Source organism: Sebastes fasciatus, chromosome 12 (genome assembly GCF_043250625.1).
Source record: "Sebastes fasciatus isolate fSebFas1 chromosome 12, fSebFas1.pri, whole genome shotgun sequence".
NCBI lineage: Eukaryota > Metazoa > Chordata > Actinopteri > Perciformes > Sebastidae > Sebastes > Sebastes fasciatus.
The window spans coordinates 27,347,818-27,374,555 of NC_133806.1; the positions used below are offsets into that span (position 1 = coordinate 27,347,818).

Here is a 26,738-nt window from a genome sequence, read left to right on the forward strand (position 1 = left end):
GTTGGTTCACTGAACCCCCTAGGAATGCATCTATATTGTTTATAATAACGTAGAACTAATCATTTATTGTAATGATGAATAATATTGACCTTGTTGTGTCTTCATATTGAATGAATAAGAAACCAAGATAAGAAGATAGATTTGTGGTCTTTTTATTTACTTATAGCCTGTTACGTCATGTAAACAAACCACGTACCTATCAGCTGTGGCCTGAGATCAGACTGGAGACGTAACCACTTAAAAGATGGTAGATTAGTACTTGCCATCTTCCTACGTTTGTGTTTTTTAAACAGAAAACACAGTTTTTATACCACGATATTTCTTGAAAATGACATACAACACAGCCAACAGAAGCCTCAGTAAACTTTCAGGTGATCTCCTGGTGATCTCCCTCCAGCCAGCTGCCTCCTTATTTAGGTATTTGTAGTAAAAAGAGGAGGTTTCGTATCAGATAACTCCTCATTTCAACTTCACGTATCAGCCGTTCCTCGTCCATTGCGGCGCTTTCAAAGCGAGCGACAGGAATAAATAGAAACAGGGTGTCTGACAAAAGTTCAACTCAAAAAAGGGCGCGCTGCGCTTTGCCGATCACAGCCAGTTAGTTCACTCCAATAGAAAACAATGCAATCAAACTGATTTTAGGCTACACACATCCCAATACATTAGACCTCTCTGCGTTGTACACATTACATCCCCTCTAGATTTTCTTTTATGAACCTCCGACCTTAAAGTTCAAACTGCGCCAGATCCTACACACTGGACCTTTAACGAATAAATGATAATGCTGGCATTACTTTATATCACCAACGCATTCCATGAAAAGACCAGAACAACACTCTCAACATACTCATATTCTAACTATTCTAACAACATAACTCATATTCGGACTATAAATGAGAAACCAAGTGCTTGTGTTTGCGCCTTCCATCCTTTTTTGTTCATCTATGTGTAACCGGTTTGTCTATTGCTGCTGCTTTCTTTCATTTATCAGAAAATCGTTATTACCGTCATCGCTGTCATCTTCTCACCCCCCTCGCCTTCCTCCTCCTCCTCTGACTTTCTCTCCATCCACTGACAGGGAAACTCTGTTCGCATGCGTTTCAGAAGTTTTTTTTCGCTCTCATTGTGGTCGCTACTGTGTTGTGGAATGACTGGATAGTGCATCGTCATCACAAACAGGAAGTGGAAACGCGGTGTTTGCATCACGTAAACACCGGGTCGGGGAATCCTCAGTGTGGTCATGCAGCTGGGTGCGTTCTGCGCTGTGTTTGGCTGCTGCCTCTCACACTGCTGAGAAGAAAAATTGGGTGTCTGTCTCAGCCTCTGTGTGTGTGTGTGTGTGTGTGTGTGTGTGTGTGTGTGTGTGTGTGTGTGTGTGTGTGTGTGTGTGTGTGTGTGTGTGTGTGTACTTATGTGTGTGGTGGTGTAGACCAGCCACTCTGGAGAGCTCAGACATCTGGTTTCCTGTCTGTGTTTAACTCAAATCAGAAACATCTCCAGCACATGGTGAACAGGCCCCATAGACACGGAACACCTCTGTACTGAATGACATTGAGGAAGACTCACTAGGTAAACTATTCTCAGATTAGTCAGTGGGGCGGGAAGAAGAGCTGCTGTACATATATACTGTATACTGTATACTTCAGCCTCCTACGTAGGCTGAAGGGCTGTCAAGTGTTGATGCCCCTATGGTAGGTAAGACATGATGCAGTGCCCTCTATAGGGTGCCTTTTCCAGTAGATGAAACATGATGAAGTACCCTTTAGGTTGCTCTAAATAGAGAAAAAAATTATGAAGTGCCCTCTGGGGTGCCCTTATATGGAGAAAACAAGATAAAGTGCCTTCTAAGGTACCATTCCAATAGAGAAAATGCAATGAGATGCCCTCTAGGGCGCTCTCAAATGGAGATAACAGGATAAAGTGCCCTCTAGGATTCCCTTAAATGAACAAAACATGATAAAGTGCCCTCTAGCGTGCCCTTAATTGGAGAAAACATGATAAAGTACCCTCTAGGGTGCCATTCCAGTGGAGAAAATGTGATAAAATGCCTTCTAGGGCGCCCTTAAATGGAGAAAACCTGATGAAGTTCCCTCTAGTTTGCCCTTAAATTGAGAAAACATGATAAAGTGTCCTCTGGGGTACCATTCCAGTGGAGAAAACACAATGAAGTGCCCTCTATAGGGTGGCCTTAAATGGAAAAAAAAAAACATGACAAAGTGCCCTCTAGGGTGCCATTCCAGTAAAGAAAACGCGATCATGTGCCCTCTAGGGTACCCCTTAAATGAAGAAAACATGATTAAGTGTCCTTCAAGCTGCTCTTCCAGTACAGAAAACGCAATGAAGTGCCCTCTAGGGTAGCCTTACAATTGGAAGACGTGATGCAGTGCCATAAAGGCTGCTCTATAAATGCTAGAAAACTTTCTATGCCCTATACGTTTTGCCCATTGATCACTGTTGGAGAAGCAGGCAACCAATCAGAGCTTTGTGGGCGGGATTACATGGCTAGCAACCAACGATAACCATGCATGAAAAACAGTCCCAGAAAAATCAACCACAAAAATGGATGAGATGAACGCATCTAGTCTAGTCATAACCACTTTTAAATCAGCATATCTCTTTAATCGTCATGAAAAACATTAGTTGATCTACTACCAAAAGCTTCTGTGACAACTGCAAAATGAGGTCAGCGGGATTGATTTGTCACTCGCTAAAGACTGGTATCCCCACAGTGATCAATAAGCATGAGACAACACCACTCTGCATAATAACAGGATAAAGTCTTAATGTAACAGGGAGGCCTGGGAACTGAAAACCTCAACACTTCATGCTAAATTTAGCAAGTTAATAGCTCTATCAAATGAGTGGTTTGCGTAATGAATAATCTATCTTTGTGTCTGTCAGTGTACATCTCTCACTGAAACACACACACACACACACAGAGCCCTGAGGGTAAGGGTTGTGGTTCCTTCCTCCCATTGAGGACACATGCAGCAGGAAGTCCTTGTTTGTTTATTGGACCACTGCCACGGCTTATTCCTCTACAAATGCCTCGCATTGTTCTTCCCCTGCGTTACATTCTCATGACGTGCCTGTAATAGTGTTTGTGCATGTGGTTTATTGCTTTGAGAGTCACACTTGTGGATTCACTTTGCTCGTGCATCCGAACATGTGCTGCCACAAATGTCACCATGAGGGAGTGAACATTGTGATCCCACAGCAAGCAAACACTGGCAGGGCTTGTTGGTTGTGATGGACGGCTCAGCGGAGGCCTGTCAAGAGGTTTATCAGATAGGGAGATGTTGTTGTGCTGTGTTGTCGCTGGTGATCAAATGGTATTTCAGAGCTGCTGTTTATCAAAAGCTGCTCAAAGTGGGATGCACGGTTGCGTCGGTCTCACTGCTCTCCTGCAGCTGTCAGTGGAAAAAGCTGTCATAAACCCGCTGTGCACTACCTGCCAAGCACCAAACAGCAGAGAGATAAAGTCGGCAACTAGTCGGTCAACATAGTGGAGCATTTAGCAGCTAAAGAGACAGATATTTCCCTCAGTATGTGTTTGTCTGTTGAAATGAGAGAGAATATTAGACTTACATTGGTCAGGTGGCCAGAAACACATCTCCAATGAATGCTGTTCTGATGATGTGTAAATATAAGAAAACTGTTCGCTAACATGACAAAGTAATGTTTACAGCTTTTTGCACTGCCCCCAAATGGCCAAAAATGAATGCAGCGTTGTTGACACACCAAGCCGACGGTCGGCCATCGGACAGTTTGGGGCCCTCCGGTGAGCGTCCGTCTGCCTAGTTTTTCCGCTGTGTCCACGCTGATCTCCTATTTGTACCCCTGCCATGTCCTAAAAAAAGATATAATGGAGGAGCTTTATGGCTCCAAGCTATAGACCAGACCAGCATGGCTTCATCGCCGAGGCTGCTCTCCCTTTTGGGGGAAAGAAACTCGCTGTCACAGGAGAGGAAATGATGAAAAGCTGTTGTGTTGCGTGTTAACCGAGGCTTTCACACTGACATTTGAAGCTCATATGATACATAACGTTAGCTTGAGTGTGAGGCTGCTGCAGTAATTAGACTATAGCAGCATCAGACTGTCGTCTCCAACTAAATCTCAGCCTCTGGATCAAACAGTTAACACGTTGGTTATTTACAGACAACACTTAGCCTAACAGGATTCAATCAGATATATAGAGATGTCTGGATAAGCAATATCCGTCCAGTGTGTTGGACGGGGGAAGTCTGGATGGACATGACGGCGATCAACCTTCATTTATTAAGGTATCGTGATCGTTCAGGTTCAGGCAAGGTCCCAAAATAATTACCAGACGTGTATAAAACAAATGTTTTTATAACAAGAGATGAATGGGTACGAACTTGTCAAAATTACAATCCAAACATACGTCAAATTGCATTGAAGGCTACGGGATCTTCTGTTTTCCATCCCCCAAAAGGGGGCGGGGCCTTGACTTTTTGCGAAGTACTCGTATGTGTGATATATTGCACTTATTTATGTATTCCTTTTTTATTTGCAATATTTCAAGCTTTTGGATGGAAACACACTGAATGGTGATATTATTTTTTTTCTAGCCAATCAAAAGCAGGGAGAAAAGGAAACTCACATTTTACCTCCACCAAGGAGGCAGGTGACTCTGAGTGAAACCAGAAGTCAATTTTGTACAAAGCCTGGACAGAATTGAGGTATTCTTCAAAAATCGTGTGTGTCGCAGCCAATCAGCATTATTGTCTCTATCAGTCTGTGTATTTGGATATAGATCAGGTCCATGTGCTCTCACTCTGAGAGACCTGGGGCCTCTGTGACACAGCAGTTGTTTCTAATTAAGATCCCGTAAAGATGATTTGGAGCAGACTAACGCCGCCTCTCAGCCAGTGTCAGTTACACATGTGTTTTGGAGCTTGTGAACTAGTTTCGCTGGGGAGGGAGGCACTGATAGTACATACTGCCTTGTCATAGTTACATGCTATTTGTTTTAGTGCTGTATTTACAGCTGTGCTCTTGTGAAAGTCGGTCTTACATGCTTGGAGGCACGCTATGTGAGGAATGAGAAGGGATAACTAATTTCTTTCTGACATGCATTCCTTTACTCGTACAGTCTGCAGTGTTTCTGCACAGATGTCGCCTGATCTCCTCCAAGTCATTCCAATGGGTTATTTGGATATCATGATGAATGAAATCGTTCTCATGACATAAAGTGGGGATTTTTTTTTAACGCCTGGAGGGCTATTTTTTGATCATAAAGAAGAAGAGCAAGAGATAAAAATAAGACAAGGGGAAAATTGATTATGACTTCTTGATGCAGCCGACAAAGAGGAAGAAGAGGAGAAGATGGATATGGAGCAATAAAGGGAAAAAGTGGCTCTGTGCATGTTCCGAGATCTGTTTTTTTTAGTACTTATTTTTTACAGTTCCTCCTTAACTGGGGAATGTTGGCTTGCTGTCAGTGAGTACACCAGTCATTCAGTCACACAGCAGACGGCTTTATAGAGACATGACTCAAGCAGACCAACTCTGAGATGCATGAAAAGGAGGGAAAGAAGAGGGCAGTGTGAGGCAAAATGACAGAAGAGTGGCCAGGACAGAGAACACTGAGGTGGGATAGAGAGACAGAAACCAAACCACCCCCTACACCCTCTGACCACCCACTTCCACTCCGTTTGCGCATTCGCGTGGAGGGTCCGCCATATTAAGTGTCATCCCAAACCAATTAGCGGGGAGTGGAAGTGAGTTATAAGACCCTCCAACAGCGAGCCTGCATCGATGCCGACTTAACCAGCTGCCGTTACTGACAACGCCAGTGACACGCTCCAATGTCACTTCCATGCGTCTACTGGTACAAACATTTATTCGTAGACTGCTCAAACTGAGATATACCTTTAATTTATTCTACTTTATCTTCATACAGACGTTATCAACTTAAAGTAAATAGATTGTATTTAGGATCAAATGTCTAGTCTAGAAAAGGGTAGATGTGTTCATTTGATTGTAAAGTGTTGTATATTTATACATTTATATAACATATATTTATTATTATTTTCCCCCTAATTTATTATATCTTCAACTGTGCAATACTGATTTAACAGCACAATAAATTTAATGCAATAATTCAGCTGTGCAATAATCTGGTTTACTCTGGCATTAACACAGCATTTATTCATACAGTGCATTTAAACTAATATTCATATTTATTTATACTATTCTTGCATTTTTACACAATTAATGATAGATCCTATTTTTCATCATTATTATTAGCACTGCTGTTATACATATGTCTTATTTATAATTTCTTAGGTTTTCTCTACTTACTTACAGTACTTACTTACTTACTTACTTACTTACTTACTTATTTCTATTCTAGATTGGGAATAAAACGTAATTGCCCCCTTCAATTTTCCAGAAATACTTTATTGATCAATAAAGTATTCCTGATTCTGATATTTATCAATAGTTTCTTTGCCGGAGAGAGGGAAGTTTGTGGCCGCTGTATTTATACCCCTTCACCTTAAAGGGACTGTTTGTAAGAATCAGAAATTGCTTGTTAACAGCGATACCTGTGGCCGTTAAGTCAACAAAAGTCAGCGTCCTGTTACTCGGGCTTGCGCTTCTGCTCGCTCTACATAGACATGAACGAGCATCGCTCAAAACAGTGAGGCGACACACGTCAGCTAAAACCACAATATCACTATATATTTCACCTGCTTGGCAGTAATGTTAGCTGACCAGACGAAGGTCTCTCCATGAATCACTGCTGATTCTAGTGTTGGCTTTTCCTGCCTCAGCCTCCCGACCGCGGCCGGAAGGATCAGGGGAGACACCGGAGTTTTGGTCGGAGACGATAACGTTTCTCGCTGCGGAGCCCCGTCACTTCAAAAGACACGGAAAACCTCTGTTGGTCTGGAGGAGCTCCAATTTTTATTTCTGCGCAAATGTCCACTGTACATTCACTAGATATTCTCAGCGCTAAACTAACTCTTCTGCAGTGTGTAGTGTGCGCGCATGCACATAAGCGAAGCGAAAGCGCGAGAACGAGCGCGGTGTGTGTGTGTGAAGGCAAGCAGGCAGAGGAGCAGAGTACAGCAGAGACTCCGGCCCTGGAGACCAAAGCTACGGTCTCCGACCGCGGCCAACACTGTTTAACAGACGGGCTTCCGTGTAGTTTGTGTTGGAGTCTAAGTCTGAACAGCGTAGCCACACGCGAGCGCGCATGGGACACCGACCCGGATTGATTTATATGTGTAATTATTTGTGTACAAACAGTCCCTTTAAAGAAGGGTGATTCATTGAGCTGAGTGTGACTACAAACGGAGTTCACTCTGTCACGGAGTGGGAGGGTGTCGAGACCGGATTGGAATTGGGCCAGAGCGAGGGAGAGATGTTGGAGGGAGGGGATGAAGAGTTTGAGAGGTATAAGCCATGTTTATGAAGCAGTGTTGGTTGTAAAGGCAGTGCTGTTACCATAACAAGTAAATAGTGAGTGTGATATTCACTTTTAGTCGGTGTCACCAGCCTCCCTGTGGCAGGATTCCTCCACGCTCCAGCATAATATGATACCAGCCTGGATAATGGCAGGTTATTTATATACATTTATGAGAGTAAAAACTCCACAGGGAAAGATGGTAAACAACTTTTTTTAATATGAGGTTCATGAAGTGACATACAACCCATACATATTGCAGACATAACTTGAACTTAGGAGCCCTTTTGTGTACTGTACAAAGCTGAACTGGAGTATAACCAACAGCAAATATTTAAAGGTCGACTCCATCTGCCTTTTTTGGGGGGGGGGTTCAAATGGAAGTCAATGCGGAAGTGCCTTAAACTTTCATTCTTTCTAATAGCCAGCAGGGGGCGACTCCTCTGGTTGCAAAAATAAATCTGATTGTATAGAAGTCTATGAGAAAATGAGCCTACTTCTCACTTGATGTATTACCTCAGTAAACATTGTAAACATGAGTTTATGGTCTCAATCCCTAGTTTCAAGTCTTCTTCAATACAGCATGATGTTCATTTAGTAAATTATGGTCCCATTTAGAGTCAAATAGACCATAAAGCAGGGGATGCTTTAGGGCGTGGCTACCTTGTGATTGATAGGTCGCTACCACGGCGTTGCCTTTGTTTTCATCGTAGAACTTTAACTTTTCATAGTGTGTTTTCAGTCCATGAAAGTTAATTATGTCTTATTCAGTGTCAGGTTGTACTTAGCTCCACCCTTTCCTGTCACTTAATAAAGAAACGCAAATAACCAAGATGGCAACGGCCAAAATGCAGAACTTGGGGCTTCAAAACTGTAGTCCCCAAACCAATGGAGTGACGTCACGGTGCAACCCGGTATCACGCCAAGGCCTGTCATAGAATAGGGACACAATAGAGAATAGTGTGTCAGTGTCATGCTTTGCGTCGCCGAGGCGTGAATTTTACATTTGTGTATGAAGGTGCGGTACCAGTAGGGGGCAACACAACCACTCACGTAGGTTTATGCAACCAAACCACTTAGTTAGGTTTAGGAAAAACATCATGGTTGGGCTTAAACTATGTACGTAAACTAAGTACAATACGTACAGAAACAGCGCAACATAAGTACGGAAAACACATCACAAACGTCACTAATGTAACTTACAAAACAAAACCGAAACACCGGTCTCGAACACCGGTCAGCTGGTTGAAATTCCGGTGTTTTGTTGGCTAGACTACATGGCGTACAAATGGCACGCCAAAAGCAAAAACAGCGTTCTTATTGCACGCTTTTTGCCTTGCACATTATTGTGTCATTAATATGCCTTGGGCTGCATGGTGACTACGTCCACTTTGTAAAAGCTCCCAGATCCAAATGTTGTTGCTTTAATTGAAAAAATCCATCCGACATGTGCACTGAGAAATGCTTTTACTTTCCTCATAGTGTAAATACATGTAAAGCCTCTTTTTACTATTCATTTTTATGCACGTCGTGATTGACTTTATTAGAAACCAAAGCGCCACAAGGCTGCTCGTGGAGTTACTATATAGCAGCGTCTTATCAGCACGTAGCTGCTATTTCTAGACGTCATGATAAAGCTGCTAGACATGACATCACCCGTCACATGTTAGCCGTTATCATCTCCATATCACTGTTACAGGTGGTTGACGCCAGTAGTTCGTTATATTTGGAAAGGAGAATTCACAACACACATCAGAAAAGGCAAAAAAAAATCTGATTGATGTACAACTTTCATTTATACATGATGTGACCGAGTAATAATAATAATGAAGTATCACATCAGGAAGTTAACCACTATGGCTTTGAATGTTTGATCAAGTCAACATGATTAATAATGATATTTAAAGCCTCATTGGGATCGTGTTGCTGGCGCAGAAGACAAACTGGCACAACGAAGTGTGCTTCGACCTCCTCTGTGTTTATAATGGCTTCCATCTATCCACCCATCACCTGTTTCGGACATGAAATCATGTCTGGCTCTGTCATTTTTCCGAGGGAAATGGTTCCTTTTTTTACTATCCGACTCACAACTTTGTTATTCGCCGAACAGCATGAGGATCCAAGTAATTAGCAACTGGTTAGGAGCATTAGGAGTGTGAGTCAGAGATGGCAGCGTTTGAAATCCCAGCGTTCACATCCTGAACCACACACACACACACACACACACACACACACACACACACACATACACAGATGACGTGTGTAATTGCAAGCTGGAGGCGAGGATCCCTCTATTAGTTGGAATGATGTGTCAAACCTCCGCGAACACTGCACACTCTGGCATACTGATTGGAAAAGGCAACACGAGTCCTATAACCAGTTTGTCTTGGCACCGTCTGATCGGTCGTGTTGCTACCTCGAATGAACACGGCCGTACGCTCTAATCATGGCAGCGAGACGGCGAGGAAATAAACCTAAAACCTCAAAAAACCTCCAAGCAATCTTAAAAACCCTTAAAGCATACACACATGTACGGACACGTGGAATCTGAGAAGTAGTAGTGTCTGACTGTCTGGCAGTCTTATTTAATCGCAACCCACTTTACTACCACGCTTTAAAAGCATGTGTTCAGTATTTGTGATTCATTGCATCCGCGGCTTTGTCCAAAGCCATTTCAGAAAGATTTACTGCTTTACAATCACACACACACGCACAACGGCAAGATGAAGATATCCCACTGGGAATATTTTTACCACGCATGATCACAGAGCGTACATGATGGATTCTCACTTCTTTAAAGAGAGAACGGAGGTTCAAGCATCAGGTGAATCAGACGTACCTTACAGCTAATATAGTATTATCATATAAAAGGTGTGACACGTTATAAGTAAGTGATAATGTACAGCTAGCGGGTCATTGTTGTGAAAGAATCCCCAACATGGTGATGCTCTCTCTCATCGCCCTGAAGGGGATTCTTTCACAACAATGACCCGCTAGCTGTACATTATCCCGATTATTACTCATATCATATAAGCATTAGGTGATGAGGTGAGGAAAGTGGGAAATATTTGTTGATATTTATTGATGTATTCAATCAATTTTGACCTGTCTGTAGGGCTGTGTATTGGCACGTATCATGATACAGGCCAGGAGTAACCATTCAATATATTGCAATACATTGTGATACAGGAAGCGAGGCGATATATTGCATTTTTGTAAATCTAATTTTTGGAAAGCTGTTATAGTATAAAGAGCACACCACCATATGCATAAAATCTGAGTAAAAAAGTAAAAGTAAAAACTTTTTACCACATTACCATTGATCACAGTCCCTGTAACATCCAACATCATAGCACTGCTTTTCATGCAATCTGAGCCACTATTTGCAAAAAATCTTTGCATGTAAACCATTAATTAAAAATCAATAGTACTTTTGAGAATCAATACAGTATCACAAAACATACGATACTCAAGTTTATTGTTATTTTCTCACACCTCTACCTGTCTGATAACCTTTGTAGGGCTCCACAGCGCTCAGTCATGAGCACTATGTGGAAAAACTGAATGCAAAATAGACGCATGGTGGTGTGAACTTCTTCAATGGTCAGTCCTTGGTCCGAACTCCTCCGGCCTGCCAATGTGGCAGCTTCGCCCAGGAGGGTAATGTTGTTCCTCTGAGAGACTGAGCTAGACACTCTTTGAAAAGGTGCCCAGCTAGAGCAGCCCAGGCCGGGCCGGGTCGGGCCGGGCCAAGCCAAGGCAGACAGGCGCTCGACTGTTTTCTCCCCGCCGCTGGAGCTCTGAGGGTTGGCTGCCGTTTTGTCCGAGCTGGCAGTTGGAGTCAGAGGAGGCAGTTAATGACAGAGCTCATGAAGCTGTAAAGACTGCTCACACTATTGGCAGTGTCCACCGTACGGGTACAAAGTCAGCTCCCTGCTGTGATCACAAACCTAAAGATACAGACCCATATATATATAGTTATATATATAGACAGATAGACAGATAGATATTTTTTTAACTCATTGTTACATTGGGAAGCACGTGATTTACAGCACTCCATGGAGCGGCGAACAGCATGTTGTTTATTTTCATAGTCAGGACTGACTTCCCTGTGGTCGGCTCGCTTGTGTCAGACTGTTACTGTATAGAGTAGTGGGAGGAAATTGCAGTGTGCTGCAAAACATACAAAATAGGGTTGTCCTTCAAAGACCTGCCTTTACACCCCCACCCTCCCTTTCAGTTAATTCTCTGTGGAAATGGTTTGTTGATTCTGAAGGGGAAGAGGAGAGGACGGGTGTATCTAAAGAAAGTTGTCTGGGCGCTAGATAAAACATGGCATGTAGGGAATCTAGACAGTTTGGGTTCCAAACTACTATGTCGTCCTTTTCATTGTGATGGATTCAAATCGCCCTCACCTGCGAGAGGGACTCATAGGAAAGAATGTGGTCCGGTCGCCGTTTTCAGACCTGGTGTGCCGAGAAAGATCTGGCTATTGATTTTAAAACCAACATGGAGCTAAACCAGGCTTTCCGTCAGTTTTATGCCACTGTGAAAAACGGGAAAAGGTGAACCCTATGGTTTCTGAAGTTACAGTATGTTGGCTTACCCGGCAACAGAAGATGCCATGTCCTTACTTCTGGGACTGTGTAATTAAAACGCACCTGTCCAGGGACAAACAAGTAAAGAGGAGGAGCCGGTCATTGTTGTGAATGACATCAGAACCAGATTCCGACATCAGAACTGCGCCCATAGCAACGATCTGTTATACATAGTAACAGTCTGCTATAAAAAGAAAATAACAGACCGTAGAACGCCGTGATTGATCAATCAGAATTGAGTATTCAACAAAGCCGTCTAATAAATGTTAATAATCACCCCAGTCTTTAATCATGCTTTCCATTGTGTCTGTGTGTTGCTGCGTCTTTGTGTTGCTTGGCAACCGTTTTGCTAAATGTCGCTGAAGAACTACGTTGCTTGGCGGAAGAATGTTTTTTTTTGTTCTTGTATTTTTGGTTGTTGTGTGTTTATTTTATGAAACCTTTCAGGCATATGTAGTAACCGTTTTATAAAAGCAATAAACCACTTGAGGCCGTGGTTTACAGTGATTTTACACTGGTTCGAATCCGGCCTGTGGCCCTTTCCGCATCCACTCTCTCTCTCCCCCCTTTCCAAGACTCTATCCACTGTCCTCTCAATAAAATGGAAAATGCCCCCAAAAATATAACTTTGAAAAACTGTAACATCAGTAAAAAAAAACATGACACCGTCATTTTCTGCGAATTTTTTTTTTCCGACAAACTGATCAGTTTAATATTGCAGGGAGGAATGGAACAAGAAGGAGCAGCCACAGTGAGCTGCTAGATGAAGAGCTGCATGTGACAGGCGGCACGCCTCCAACTTCTCCACAAGGTAGCCAAGTCCTCCTGATGTTGTGTGGAAGACTGTTCGCACCGTGTGCAGCATGAAATCAGATGGCGGTCGCTCATGGCGTCGTGGAAAAAGGCCAATTTTTGGCTGATTTCTTTATTTAAACAAAGTTTGTTTGGCTGTGTTGTAAACAGATGTACAGTTGTTCTACTGTTGGATTTGTGACAAATTAGCTGCTCTTGGAGTGTTTGCTGTGGTATTAAACCAGGACTGAAATCTGAAGGATTATAAATTGATTCTTGGTTAATGTATTGCTGCACATATAACAGGTTTATCAATAGCCGCATGTTATAGGAACAGACTTCTTGTGTTGGAGGTTTGAATTCACACTACAATGTAGGCGCCTGCTGCTCTTTTCCTAAGCAGTTGTGTAAAACTAATTTGAATAAAGCATTGAACATTTTGAAACGTAGATTTTGACCAACTTGTAACTTCTCTGTTAAACCCTAACCAACCTAAGCAAAGCTACTAATCAGTTCTCTTCAGTGGGATGGCTCTTACATGGAAGCAGTCACTTGAAAAGCTGAGTTTGCAATAACAGTCTTCTAACTAACAGTCCCAAAATGACTAATACTCTCGTTCTTCAACACTGCTTTGTCCACATGTTGGCCGTTACAAAAACCTCTTTGAAACCCTGCTCTCCATCTCATCTTCTGTCTTGTTTTCCAGTTGTGGATCCGACTCCGGACGATCCCTTGGTGTCGGTGATCCTGGTGAGCCTGCTGCCCCTGCTGGTGATGGCGATTGTGATTGCCGGTATGTGCTATTGGTATCGAGCCTATCGGAAGCGCGTGAACCAAGAGTGGGAGAGCAGCCTTAAGAAGCGCAAGCCGAAAGCCGGCGGGCTGGACTGCAGCGACGCCTGCGCCATCATGATGGACGACGACGGGTCAGACAGCAGCTCGACGCACGCCAACAACCTGAACCACAACACCGAGCCACTGCCCATAGAGCTGGATCTGCTGGTACAGACCTAGTAGTATATCAGAGTTGTTCCATGGAGCTATTTTGCATCCAAACTCAAGTTCTAACTAACTTTTCATCCTGTCCCAGGTTGGAAAGGGTCGCTTCGCCCAGGTGTACAAGGCCAAGCTGAAGCAGACCACCTCAGATCAGTTTGAAACAGTAGCTGTGAAGATCTTCCCCTACGAGGAGTACGCCTCCTGGAAGAACGAGAAGGACATCTTCTCTAATACGGACCTCCGACACGAGAACATCCTCCACTTCCTGACAGCTGAGGAGAGGAAGGTGGAGAAACAGTACTGGCTCATCACTGCCTACCACCACAGAGGAAATCTACAGGTGAGACCGCCACCGTCACCACGAGTGGGGCAGTATTATTCCATGTTGTGAAGATCTGTAACTCCCACAGTAGATTTCATTCATAAGTTATAGTATCAACCTGTTTTAAATTCACAATTCTACCAATCCCATCATGCCTCTGTCCTCCAGGAGCACCTGACGCATCACGTGCTCAGCTGGGAGGAGCTGCAGATGCTGGGCTTGTGTCTGGCCCAGGGTGTCTCCCACCTTCACAGTGACCGCCTCCAGTGCGGACGCCCTAAGGTAGGACTGTGTGAATGCGTCCATGTGACAGTTGACGAGCAGCGTAACAGAGCTAAATCTACATAAATCTGTACTAACCGTAATAACCGTTATCAATTGTAAAAATAGCTACAGAAAGACGTCACATCTGTACAGTATTTATTTTATGTCCTAATGATGATCAGATCACTTGCTATCCCCCTAGAGTGTAATGAACGGCAGCAGTGTTAACATGAAATTTTAGGGCTGACCCGAATGCTTCAAAGCTTCGACCGTTGCCACGGTAATCGACCTCCAAATTAGTATTCGAATGCTTTGTTTTTTGTTTTTTTGTATATGTTATAATAAAGTATAAATCCCCAAATAGCCCATGCAATAAGGCTTCGGATACCTTTGAATATTTCTCACCAAAGCCCAAAAAATGGTATTTGTTGTAAGAAAACGTTTTCAGGGACCATAGAGAGCCGAGGGAGTACTTATATACAATATGTTGTTTTTGGGTGATAGTAGAGGTAGAACAGAAAACAGTTCCATAAATTATTTTGTCACAGCAATTTTAACAGGTTTTTTGAAGACCCTGACAAACAATATCATAAAAAAAGATCAATGACATATACTTTTATGAAACAGATCTCATAAAACCAAAATAAATACAAATTGTATTTGCAGTTTGTAAAATGACTTTTAGTTTCTATATTCAGAAATTGACCTGAGCTCCTGATATATAACTTTTGTGGAGTAAGTTGACAGATTTCTTTGTGTGTGATGGTGATACATTGACCCCCCATACTTCTATTGTACCTAAAGGTGCCCATAGTCCATCGAGACCTGAAGAGCTCCAACATCCTGGTGAAGAACGACCTGACGCTGTGCCTGTGTGACTTTGGGCTGGCACTCCGATTAGACAGCAGCCTCACTGTGGATGACCTTGCCAACAGTGGACAGGTCAGATGAAAAGCCTCTTTGAATTACTTTTCTTCTTTATTATGTGACTTAATAATCTTCCTTTTTTTATCACACATTATTTCAACCATAGACTGAGCTGAAAGAGCACATTTGCTCTTTTGTATTTGAGCAAGGTACTGAACTCCTACATGTAGTCTTTTAGATCAAAATGGCAGCATATGACCTAAATCACCTAGATCAGAAAACGTGTGATTCAAAATTTGGCTCCTCTTCCTATGTCACATGCAGGCTCATTGAAATATACCACCACTCAAAGGGAGGCACACACTGACAAGTTATATTCATTAAAGGAAGTTGATTTAGTACAAAAGACTAACTTGTTTAATCCGATAAATCACTTTATTCAGAATGAGGATTTGTTCGAGGATACACACCCGACATACAGTACATGCAAACACAGAAAGAAGCTGGCTATGACCAGCTGCCGTCCCTCAGTCTTTTCCTGGTCAGTAGCAGAATGTACATTGAACGATGCCACGGAGAGAGCACAGGATGTTCAAATGATGATCTGTGACTGTCACATTGTGTTCCATTCACGACTGGAAATTCCAGCTGGTAGGTTGTAATTATAACCTCTGCGTGTACAGAAACATGGGCAGCCGCAAAATGTTCTTTGTCCTGCGATAAAAAAAAAATGGGTTCCGCATGCAACAGCAGATGTGTAGGCAATATTTTGCAAACGTAGCCAGCGAGCTTGTTCGACTCGTATCTTTAACCACGAAACTTAAGAGTTCTTTGAGGGTTGTTAAAAGTTAAAAGAGATCCTTTGTAGCAGCATCTGTGACACTGTCACATCATCAGCTGTCTCCTGCTTGCAGGCAGCATCTGATGACTTCAGACTTGACTCAACAGAATCAGTAAAGACTTGTGACTTCACTTGGACTTCAGCCTTTTGACTCGGAATGACTTGATATCCTCCCTAAACCCAAAGTCGAGGCCAAATAAAACCCACAATATTCTCGGTTTACAGCTGGTACATGTGTGTATGTGATGCAACAGAAAAAAGAAAGACAGCTTTTTGTCAGTTTTTCATTGCGACTGTTACGTTACAAATCTAACAAAGCCATTGCAACGATTGTGACCTTCAGCTGTCACAGTATGGAATGGCATTTTATTCAACATTAAATATCGTCTGGGGGGAAGAAACTTACCGTCACAGGAGAGAAAATGATGAAAAGCTGTTGTGTAGCGGGTTAACCGAGGCTTTCACACTGAGATCTGAGGCTCATATGATACGTGAATATTCACTGTCAGTGTGCTAAATGGCTAACTGATGCTGGTGACAGTGACTAGCATGGCTAGCTAACGTTAGCTTGAGTGGGAGGCTGCTGCAGTAATACAGTCATACATTAACGTTATAGCAGCATCAGACTGTCGTCTCCAACTAAATCTCAGCCTATAGATCAAACAGTTGGCTGTTAACACGTTGGTTATTTATAGACAACACTTAGTCTAACGGGATCAATCAGATATGTAGAGATGTCTGGATAAGCAATATCCGGCCACTGTGTTGGACAAGGGGAAGAATGAAGGGACATGAAGGAGATCAACCTTTATTAAGGTATCGTGAACACTCAGGGTTCAGGCAAAATAATTATTAGACATGTGTATGAAGCAAACGTTTGTATAACAAGAGATGAATGCATACGAACTTGTCAAAATTACAATTCAAAAATATATTAAATTACATTGAAGTCTACAGAACCTTCAGTTTTCTATCCCTCAAAGGGGGCGTTTTAATTGGAATTTGTCCGTCATAAGTTAGGACTTGACTTGGAACTTATTGATCTTGACTTGGGAATTCATAGCCAAGACTTGATACTTACTTGTGACTTGCAAAATTACATTTAACTCCCTCTGGCTGTGTAGAACAAACTCTCACGGTGTAATTTTAGATGTGGCATTACTCAGTGCAGTAGCTGATGTGTGTAATTTGATTACACACATCAAACAAGTGTAGTCTTATCTTGTGTCATCCAATAATGAATGAAGCCAGTTGGTGAGTCAGGTTTATTGTCACTGAGCCCAACGGTTATTGCAACAGCAATAAATCACAAGCCAGACAATTGAAGAGGGTGAACAGCACGCTCCTGCAGACTGATGTAGTGTTTAATGTGTTGGCGAGAGAGTGTGTCTGAGAGAGATGCTGTTATTTTCTGTCTGTATTTCTGTCTACTTCATTAGCACAGAAACAAGTGTAATTCTATGCTCAGTATATATGCGTGTGCTATCTGTGTCCTGCAGGTGGGTACGGCGCGTTACATGGCTCCGGAGGTGCTGGAGGCCCGACTGAATCTGGAGAATATCGAGTCCTTCAAGCAGACCGACATTTACTCCATGGCCCTTGTGCTTTGGGAGATGACGTCGAGGTGTGAAGCAATTGGAGGTCAGTGTACGCACGTACGCACACACGCCACAAACACACATGTCCGGTAATTACATGTTTCAGGCCGTGGGAAGTATGATGTCATGTAGCACGCAAGCACACACTTACATGGAGAACAAAACTAATCCTGCTGAGGTGAGGTGTAAAAAAACCCTGAGATGACTCAACAGTTGAGTTTCGGGTTATCACAACAAGTTCAGCAGGCGATCCGATTGGCCGGCAGCGATGACATCACGTTAGAGGTCCTCACATGTAGCAGTGGAGGCAGCATGTGAAGGCATGTGTGTGTCACATCTGTACTGCAATGTGATAAACATGGCTGCTTACTGTAGCCTCTACAGATGTTGATAATTAACTCCTTGTGCCCAGCTGCATGACACATCTAAAGGAAATATTTACCTGAGGGCAAGCTGTACTCATAACTGGAAACTCAACTTTAACATACAGTATTATCAATTTTTAATCAAACATGTTAGCCAACAATTGCCAGATGCAGATATTGGGCTATATGAATAAGAACTAGAATAAACTAGAGCCGAGGGAAACTGCAGAGTTGGTGATAATTTCCTGTGGGTACGTCAATACGAGCGACATCTACATTACACCGGTGCTCCACATTAAGGGTTGCCAGGTTTCCCTTGGCCAAAAAGCCAAACTCAAGGCTTCAAAACAGCAGTCCACAAACCAGTCCACCACTTCTTATATACAGGCTATGGTTGGAATGTGCAAAATCAGTCAGTATTTTACACCGCCATAAGACACTATTTAACATGTTTATTGCCCCGAAAAGAAAAATCTTAAGATGAATCTTGTGTTTTTGTGTGACAAACATGCTAAACGCTAAAAGCATGAGTTTTTTATATAGCATCCATTCTGGGCAGAAATAGATTATCAGTTATATAAAGTCAGGATCGTATCCGTATAACTCTTATACAGAGTGTCTGTATTATTCAGAGTGTCTTTTAAAGAGCACTTTCATCCATTTCTTCTCAAAATAAAAGTTCATTTTTCATTTTCTGCACCCTAATTATCGAACATGACTGTGCGTCGTGTGATCTGAGAGTTCATACACCTACTGCCTACTGTACGCTTGTGTGTGACCTACATAGTGCAGACAGGAGGTCCAGGCTACTGTTTCCTGTTATGCAGTGACTTGTGTGTCAACAGGGAGTCTGATGGTCATGTCTGTCGGTGCACCTCGACCTCAGCTCCAGGTCTGCAGTAAGAATCTGAGGAATGTCTGATATGTGAGGGAGACAATCTGAACTCTGCTGTTGCCCTTCTTTGGGCAGGAAATCAGGGAGAGAGAGGGAAGGAATGGATACGCTACCTGGTTCAGCTTCTGTGTGGATGTGTGTGTGTGTCTATGCTTGTGAGGCTTAAATATCCTCTCAAGAATGGAAAGATTAAAGTAAGGACATTTTTCATGTATTTGTATTACGGCTGTCAATTCAAATATTTAATAGCGATTAATCACACATTTTTTTATCTGTTCAAAATGTACCTTAAAGGGACATTTGTCAAGTATTTAATACTCTTATCAACATGGGAGTGGACAAATATGCTGCTTCATGCAAATGTATGTATATATTTATTATTGGAAATCAATTAACAATACAAAGCAATGACAGATATTGTCCAGAAACCCTCACAGGTACTGCATTTAGCATAAAAAATTTGCTCAAATCATAACATGGCAAACTGCAGCCCAACAGGCAACAACAGCTGTTAATGTGTCAGTGTGCTGACTTGACTATGACTTGCTCTAAACTGCATGTGATTATCATAAAGTGGGCATGTCTGTAAAGGGGAGACTCGTGGGAACCCATAGAACCCATTTTCATTCACATATCTTGAGGTCAGAGGTCAAAGGACCCCTTTGAAAATGGACTTGACAGTTTTTCCTCAACAAAATTTAGCGTAAGATTGGAGTGTTATTTATCCTTCTTCGCGACTTGTATGACATGGTTGGTACCAATGGATTCCTTAGGTTTTTAGTTTCATATGATACCAGTATCTTCAATCTTTTAAAACTGAGCCCGCTACAACCTAAAAAGTGCAAATTGCGTTAATGTGTTAAAGAAATTAGTCTTAAAAGCAAAAAGACGGTGGGACAGTGGGCAATTAATGTTATCGGTGTGTGCCCGACCGATAACACCGACTACCGCGGTCAAGCTTAATATGGAGAGGAGGATTGATTGTAGCAACTAACAACTCTTTCACAAGCATTTTATTAAGATAATTTTGAAAGATCCAAACCTATCTTTCAACTCTAAAAAGTCTTAACCCTCAAGCAAGCCTTTGGGCTGGACAAAATGTCCTCACTTTCCAAAAACATCTTCTCTCGTCTTTTTAACTCAAATTGGATGTCACATAGATAGAAGTACACACACAAACTGTTCTGTTTCCTCCCATCTACTCTCCTGGGAGTCTCTCCGGTCCACCTCCTTCCCGCTCCTCCTAGCGGGCTTTTCTAGACAGTCGGAGACATTTAGAACCAGACAGTCACATTCCTACATGCATGTGTTTGTCTGTGTGTGTTTATTTCAGAGAGAGAGGTGCATAGAAACAGAGAGGAGAGAGGGAGCTACGACACAAACGCCCTCTTCCAGCCCTGTTTTTGCTCTATGTCTCAATCTGGGATCGTGTGTCTGTCCTCTGTCTCCACCCCAACAACAGGGGACAGGATAGAAATACTACCCTGCACTGGCATTGTTGTTGTGGTCAGTTATAGTACGTTTTCTCCGTGTGTCTCGGAGCATTTTATTTACATATCCTGAATTAGCCTGCAGGGCGCGGCAGGGCCTGCATGTTCTGTCTGAGCTGAGGGTTATGCAGGGTAATGGAGCGGGGCGAAGAGTTTGCACCGTGCCAAGCAAAAGGCTTGTGGTCCATGAAGGGAGACAGCCTTTGGCAACAGCTGGTGAGGGGAGTGATCATTATATTCTGGAGGGACAGAAGGAAAAAGGTTTCAGAGGGAAAAAGAAGAGAAATACGTTCATTCACTTTCTTGCTGAGAGAAAGAGGAGAGGTTTGATACCTCTCTCATGACTGTGTGTGTGAAGTCCGGAGCTAAAGCCAGGAGGCAATTAGCTTAGCTTAGCTTAGCATGAAAGCTGGAAGCAGGGGGAAAATAATCAGCTTATCTCTTTCAAAAGTTCAAAACTATGCCTAACATTGCCCTTACCAAAAAGAAGTTTATTCAAGTGTGCTATAAGTACTTACTTCTTTTAAAGTTAAAGTAAGAGAGTATGCTTTCAGTTTACTTTTTATGTTCTTATCAGAGATATACTTAACAAAAGTATACTTAAGTATACTTGACTCATACTGACAAGTATACAGAAAAGTCTAAGTCTATTTGGCTTATAGTCCTACTTGTACTTAATCTTTTCATCGAGATATACTTAAGAAAAGTATAAATAAGTATTCTTATTCAGACTTAAATCTCTGCTAAAAAAAAAAGTTGGCCACAAGTGTACTTGCCGTATAAAAACGATTAAACTAGTATTTTACTGAGAGTATACTTTAAAATGTACTTTCATAAACTAAAAAGTGGGCTACAAGTATAAAACTAGTAAACTATCAGTATTCTTCTAGTATAGTTGCAGTAAAACATAAAAAATAGGTATAAACTAGTTTTGTACTCAACATTTATTATTCTTACATTTAAAGTACACTTTTATAAACTAAAAAGTGGGCAAATTTAGTCCAGAGAAGTATTCAAGTACACTTACAAGTATACTACTAGTACATTGGTATTAGTGTATGTACTACGTAAAGTATACTTGGGAAATATTAACTTGAACTTTACTTTTGTATACTTCATAAAACAAACAAGTAAACTACTTTTTCGTAAGGGTACTTAGACTTTTCTGTATACTTGCCAGTATAAGCTAAGTACATTTAAGTGTATCTTTGATAAGTACATAAAAAGTAAGCTGAAAGTATACCCTCTTATTTAAATATGTATACTAATGGCACACTTGAGTAAATTGTATTCGGTAAGAGTTTCAGGCCTGGACACAAATGGAACTAGATTCACCTGCTCGCAGAAAAGGCGTTCCTCGCTCTTACTATTCGCCTCTCAGAGCCCCGTCAAACACGTTTTTTTTTACTTTCACAGCACCCTAATGTGCTCGCCACGAACCTGCCACAGCTATTCAGCCCACGGCTACAGTATCTCTGGAGACGGGCCAATGCTTCGTTTGGACAGAGAGAAGATTTTGTTTTGATGAGAGGGTGCGGTTCGTTGGTTTATGCAGGTTAAATTCTACTTCTTGTGATTGTTCTATATCGATGTATATATATATCAGTCTGTGTTGAGGTCTCTTGAACGCCTACCATGGAGCTGTGATTCTGTCAGAATAGCAGATCCCAGACAGCGTAGCCAGCCGCAAAGGTTTCTGCTAACCTCCAGGCCACAAAGGTTTCAGACAGATAATCTGAAAAGGAAACTGTCGTAAACCGCTATCCGCCCCTTAGATTGGATATACCAGGCCTTTAACCACGGGCCCCAGACAGAGAAAGGGGAAAGTGAGACTGAGGCTCTGGTTGCAGTCTCTTGTGAAATATGTTCTCAAACCCAGGATGAAATTCTTCTCATAGCTTTCAAATGTCCAGAGCTGTGGAGGGGGGAAGCAGGCAGCACTTGTCGTCATATAGACTGCAGTGAATTGTTGAGAGATTTTTAAGTGAACTGTTGAAATTTCACAAAAAAAGAAATGCGGATTCGGAGCGTTTCCTTGTTTGGAGTGAATAAAACCTGGCTACAGAAAAAAAACACACCCAAGTCCGGCTACTTGCGGTCAGAAACACCGGTGAGATACAGTTAGCGGATATACAGACAAACATAGATTCCTTGCTTGCTAGTATTGGCCGTGTTTCATGCTGTCTAGAGACGGAAGCAATATAAATATTAGGGCTGTCAGTTGATCGGAATAGTTAATTGTGATTAATCACATTTTTTGTGTGTTTAAAATGTACCTTAAAGGGAGATTTGTCAAGTATTTAATACTCATATCAACATGGGAGTGGGCAAATATACTGCTTTATGCAAATGTATGTATATATTTATTATTGGAAATCATTTAACAACACAAAACAATGACAAATATTGTCCAGAAACCCTCACAGGTACTGCATTTAGCATAAAGAAATATGCTCAATCATAACATGGCAAACTGCAGCCCAACAGGCAACAACAGCTGTCAGTGTGTCATTGTGCTGACTTGACTATGACTTGCCCCAAACTGCATGTGATTATCATAAAGTGGGCATGTCTGTAAAGGGGAGACTCGTGGGTACCCAGAGAACCCACTTTCATTCACACATGTTGAGGTCAGAGGTCAAGGGACCCCTATGAAAATGACTGTGACAGTTTTTCCTCGCCAAAATTGTGCGTACATTTATAGCGTTATTTAGCATTTATCATTATTCGTAAAAAGCCAGTATGACATGATTGGTATCAATAGATTCCTGAGGTGTTATAGTTTCATATGATGTCAGTATCTTTACTCTAACTTTAAAACTGAGCCCGCTACAGTCTCCAAAAGATCGAATTGCGTTAAAGAAATTAGTGGCGTATGATTGAATTTGCGCGTTATTATCACGTTAACTTTGACAGCTCTAATAAATATATATGCGGGAAAACGCCAACATTAGAAACAGTTGATCAGTCATTTGAGTTAAATGTTCTCTACGTCGGAATTTATTCTTCAAAGGCATTCTCATAATCCATTTAGTGCATCAACTCTTTTTCGACGAAGGCTAAAACCGCCTCAAGCGAGCGTAAAAAGTTATATACTTTAAAGTAATTTTTTCCGTTTCCATACTGCTTCTCTAATGCAATACTTCAAATGTGCATACAAATATGTGAATGGAAACACGGCTTGTGTCGGTCTACTTCTCTATGTCCCAGATACCATTCAGAAATATGAGGACAAGTGTATAGGAGCCAAATCGGCATCGGAGCATGAAATGAGACCTTTTCCACTACAGTCATGTCTTGATGTTCAGAAGGCACTCCACCTCTTTTTATTTCTGTTTTCAGCTTTCCTCATTTTAGGTTCAGCTCGCTCTGCGCTGCTCTGTGCTTCAGCTGTATCCAGTCCAGTAAAATGTGTGGTATTTATACCAGCTCCGCAGCAGGAGATCAGCAGAGGGCTGCTGCACAATATGTAGCCCTGGCATAAATAACCTCCAGGGGAATGGGCCGGGCCCGGCTGGGTCCTGTTTTAAAATACTAGAAACGGGGGGGAAGTTCCACATGTCGAAAACAGGAAGTGTGGGCCTGTAGAGTCAGCTTCTCTGCACACAGTCCCGATCCCAGACCTCCAACTTCCTGTCCGGGGGTTCCACTCCAGCCTTTCCCACTTCCTGTGTTTGAGGGCACAGTGGCAGAGACCACATGGGCTCGGCTAAAATGAAACTACTGCAGCTTTTCCTAGATTTCGTCATACCATTCCACTAATTAACAAGAACAACATGTGTTGTTTAAATTGATTTGGAGCTGCTAAACCAGATTATGGTCAGTCAGACTGCAGAGAAAATAATCTCACCACAAAGGGCAATTTATTGTGAACATCTACACTTGACCACTTGACGGTACACTAAGAATTGCCCACCTTAAGCTGAGAATAAACTGTACGATTTGAGCCCGTTTCTGACCCGATTTTTGAGCCGCACGACTCATTTTAGAGTCGGACTGAATTTCAGCTTCCTCGGGCGTAGTTTGTCGTGCAGTGTACAGGGGGGGACTGAGAACCAATCATGACCCGATCAACTGCTCCCGACCGGCCATTGTACATTCGGATCAATTTCTGACGTCAGAAATTTTGGTCAGCCGAAAGGTTTCCAACTTCAACTTCAAACGTCTGCCTTAAACATGTTCTTTTTTAAACATGTTCAATATCTACGATGGGATACCTGTTGTGTGTGGGGAACCCCGAGGACTGCCGATGACTCAGTCACGTGGGAAAGAATGATAGCCAGTTGAGAACTAAGCTGACTGAAGAAGGAAGGACAACCACTGCCGTCATGGCGGCCGTGGCTAATGCATGAGCTAATGCTAAAAGTGAAGCATAAAGTAGTAGTAAGATGGAGCTCAGAAATGGAGGACCACCTGGTTGGTTTGTAGCAACAACACAAGTGTTTATTTAACATGTCTCCATGACTTCATCCGTCCATCCTTCGTGAATTTTCAGTACAAAGTAAAAACTAACATCGCTAATTCTTCCTGCCCGTTGTCCGCCATGTTTGTTTACACTAAAGTCACGTTTGATCACGAGAGATTCTGTGAGATTTCCGTTATTTTTAGTCGGGACTCTTGTTGTTCATGAATGAATCTGTTAGTGTGTGGTGTGCTGTTTTGGCAAAACCATTGCTCTCCACACACCATAGGAACAAAACTGTTAAATTTAACATAACATGTCAATATGTGTGCCCTTACCAAAAAATAAGTTGTCTAAGTGTGCTTATAGTATACTTCTTTTAAATTTGAAATAAGAGAGTATACTTTTAGTTTACTTTTATGTACTTATCAGAGATATACTTAACAAAAGTATACTTAAGTTTACTTGGCTCATGCTGACAAATATACTTAAAAGTATACTTGGCTTATTCTTTTACTTTTAATCGAGATATACTAGATAAAAGTATAATTAAATATTCTTGCGTTATAGGCCTACAGAAAGGTACACTTGGCTCGTAGTTGTGCTTCCTTTGATAGAGTAGCCTCTTAAAGTGTGTGAGAGTTCGTAAATGGATGTTTTGATATGAATTTACTTAAATTCTTCAAGAATTTTGTATGTTTTTTTAATTCTCCGTTTAACATGGAGGCATGCACGGAAAACACATTTTATTTAAAAAAAAATTATCATCACAAAACATCCCGTCAAATAGCAAAAGGAGCTATTGTCATAAAATAAACTTGAAGTATGCTACTTTTAAGTAAACGTGGGGTCTCTCACATTTTCAACATCTGTAAAGATATGACTAATCTTTTAGCGTGGGCCAGCCTTAAGTTGTAACCCCACAAACTACTGTAGGTGACGGCCTTGGAAATAACTCACCGCTGACACCACGTTACTACTGTAGTTTACAAACTAGTTAGCCAGACATGCTAACAATTGCAGCTTACATTAGAGAAGATAAACACATTTCTTTTTTTGCATGTGTGTTTTGGATTTGGTAAAGACTTAAAAAAAAAAAAAAAAGACACCGCCCTCCAAGCTCATGCTTTTGCTTTAAACAAGCGGTCAGTGCTTTGAGTGATTTTCACTTGAAAAGATTTCTTAAAATAAGTCAGGATGTGTAGCCACCAAGTCTTAAAATAACATCAAATAAACTAACTTCAACTTATTCTTATTCTTAATTAAATTACAATTAATACTCAATACTATCACTATATGTGCTAGTAATACTTTTCTGCGAATACATCACACCTAAAAAAAGTACACATGTTACTAATACTACACAGTGTACACAGGTTCTGAATACAGGACATAGAAGTTGTTAAATATAACAACAAGAGATGGTACATAGGACATGCCGCTTACACTATTTGTCAGATATTTGCATATCATTTCTTGGCTCAGATGAGTAAATGAAAGATGACTTTGCGGCAACTAGAGTCTCGTTTCACAGCAACTGTGAGATCCTGAGAGTTTTTTTCTCTTTGGGTCTGGAGACAGACTGCAGCTGTTGTGAGTTCGGTTTCATGAGGTCTGGACCCAATCCCAGAACTTTGTTTTTAATTTTTCATGGTTTTCGACGTTACGCTCTCGCTCTCTTTTTTTTTTCTCCCCCTCTACATGAAATAGTCAAAACAAAAAAAGAGCGATTGTTATTCTGGTGTTCTGTGGAGTTTGAGGTTGAAACTAATTGCTTGTTTGCGGAAGCTGTTTTTGTTGTTTTTAGAAAAGATCATCGTTGGAGTGCCAGAGCAAGCGAGCGTTTTCCCTCCCGTGGAGACATCATAAA

General features: G+C 41.8%; 1 protein-coding gene across 2 annotated transcripts in view; it reads left to right on the forward strand.

The window, feature by feature from the left end:
* Window positions 1-26,738, forward strand: part of tgfbr2b (transforming growth factor beta receptor 2b) — a 233,139-nt gene that overhangs the window by 14,985 nt on the left and 191,416 nt on the right. For both annotated transcript variants that reach the window (XR_012596364.1, XM_074654504.1), the window contains exons 4-8: window positions 13,532-13,827; window positions 13,916-14,164; window positions 14,315-14,428; window positions 15,215-15,352; window positions 17,618-17,759. Coding sequence is in view for 1 of the 2 variants with exons in the window: in XM_074654504.1 (XP_074510605.1) it covers window positions 13,532-13,827; window positions 13,916-14,164; window positions 14,315-14,428; window positions 15,215-15,352; window positions 17,618-17,759 (939 nt within the window). In the remaining variant the exon portion in view is untranslated. The remainder of the gene's footprint in view (window positions 1-13,531; window positions 13,828-13,915; window positions 14,165-14,314; window positions 14,429-15,214; window positions 15,353-17,617; window positions 17,760-26,738) is intronic.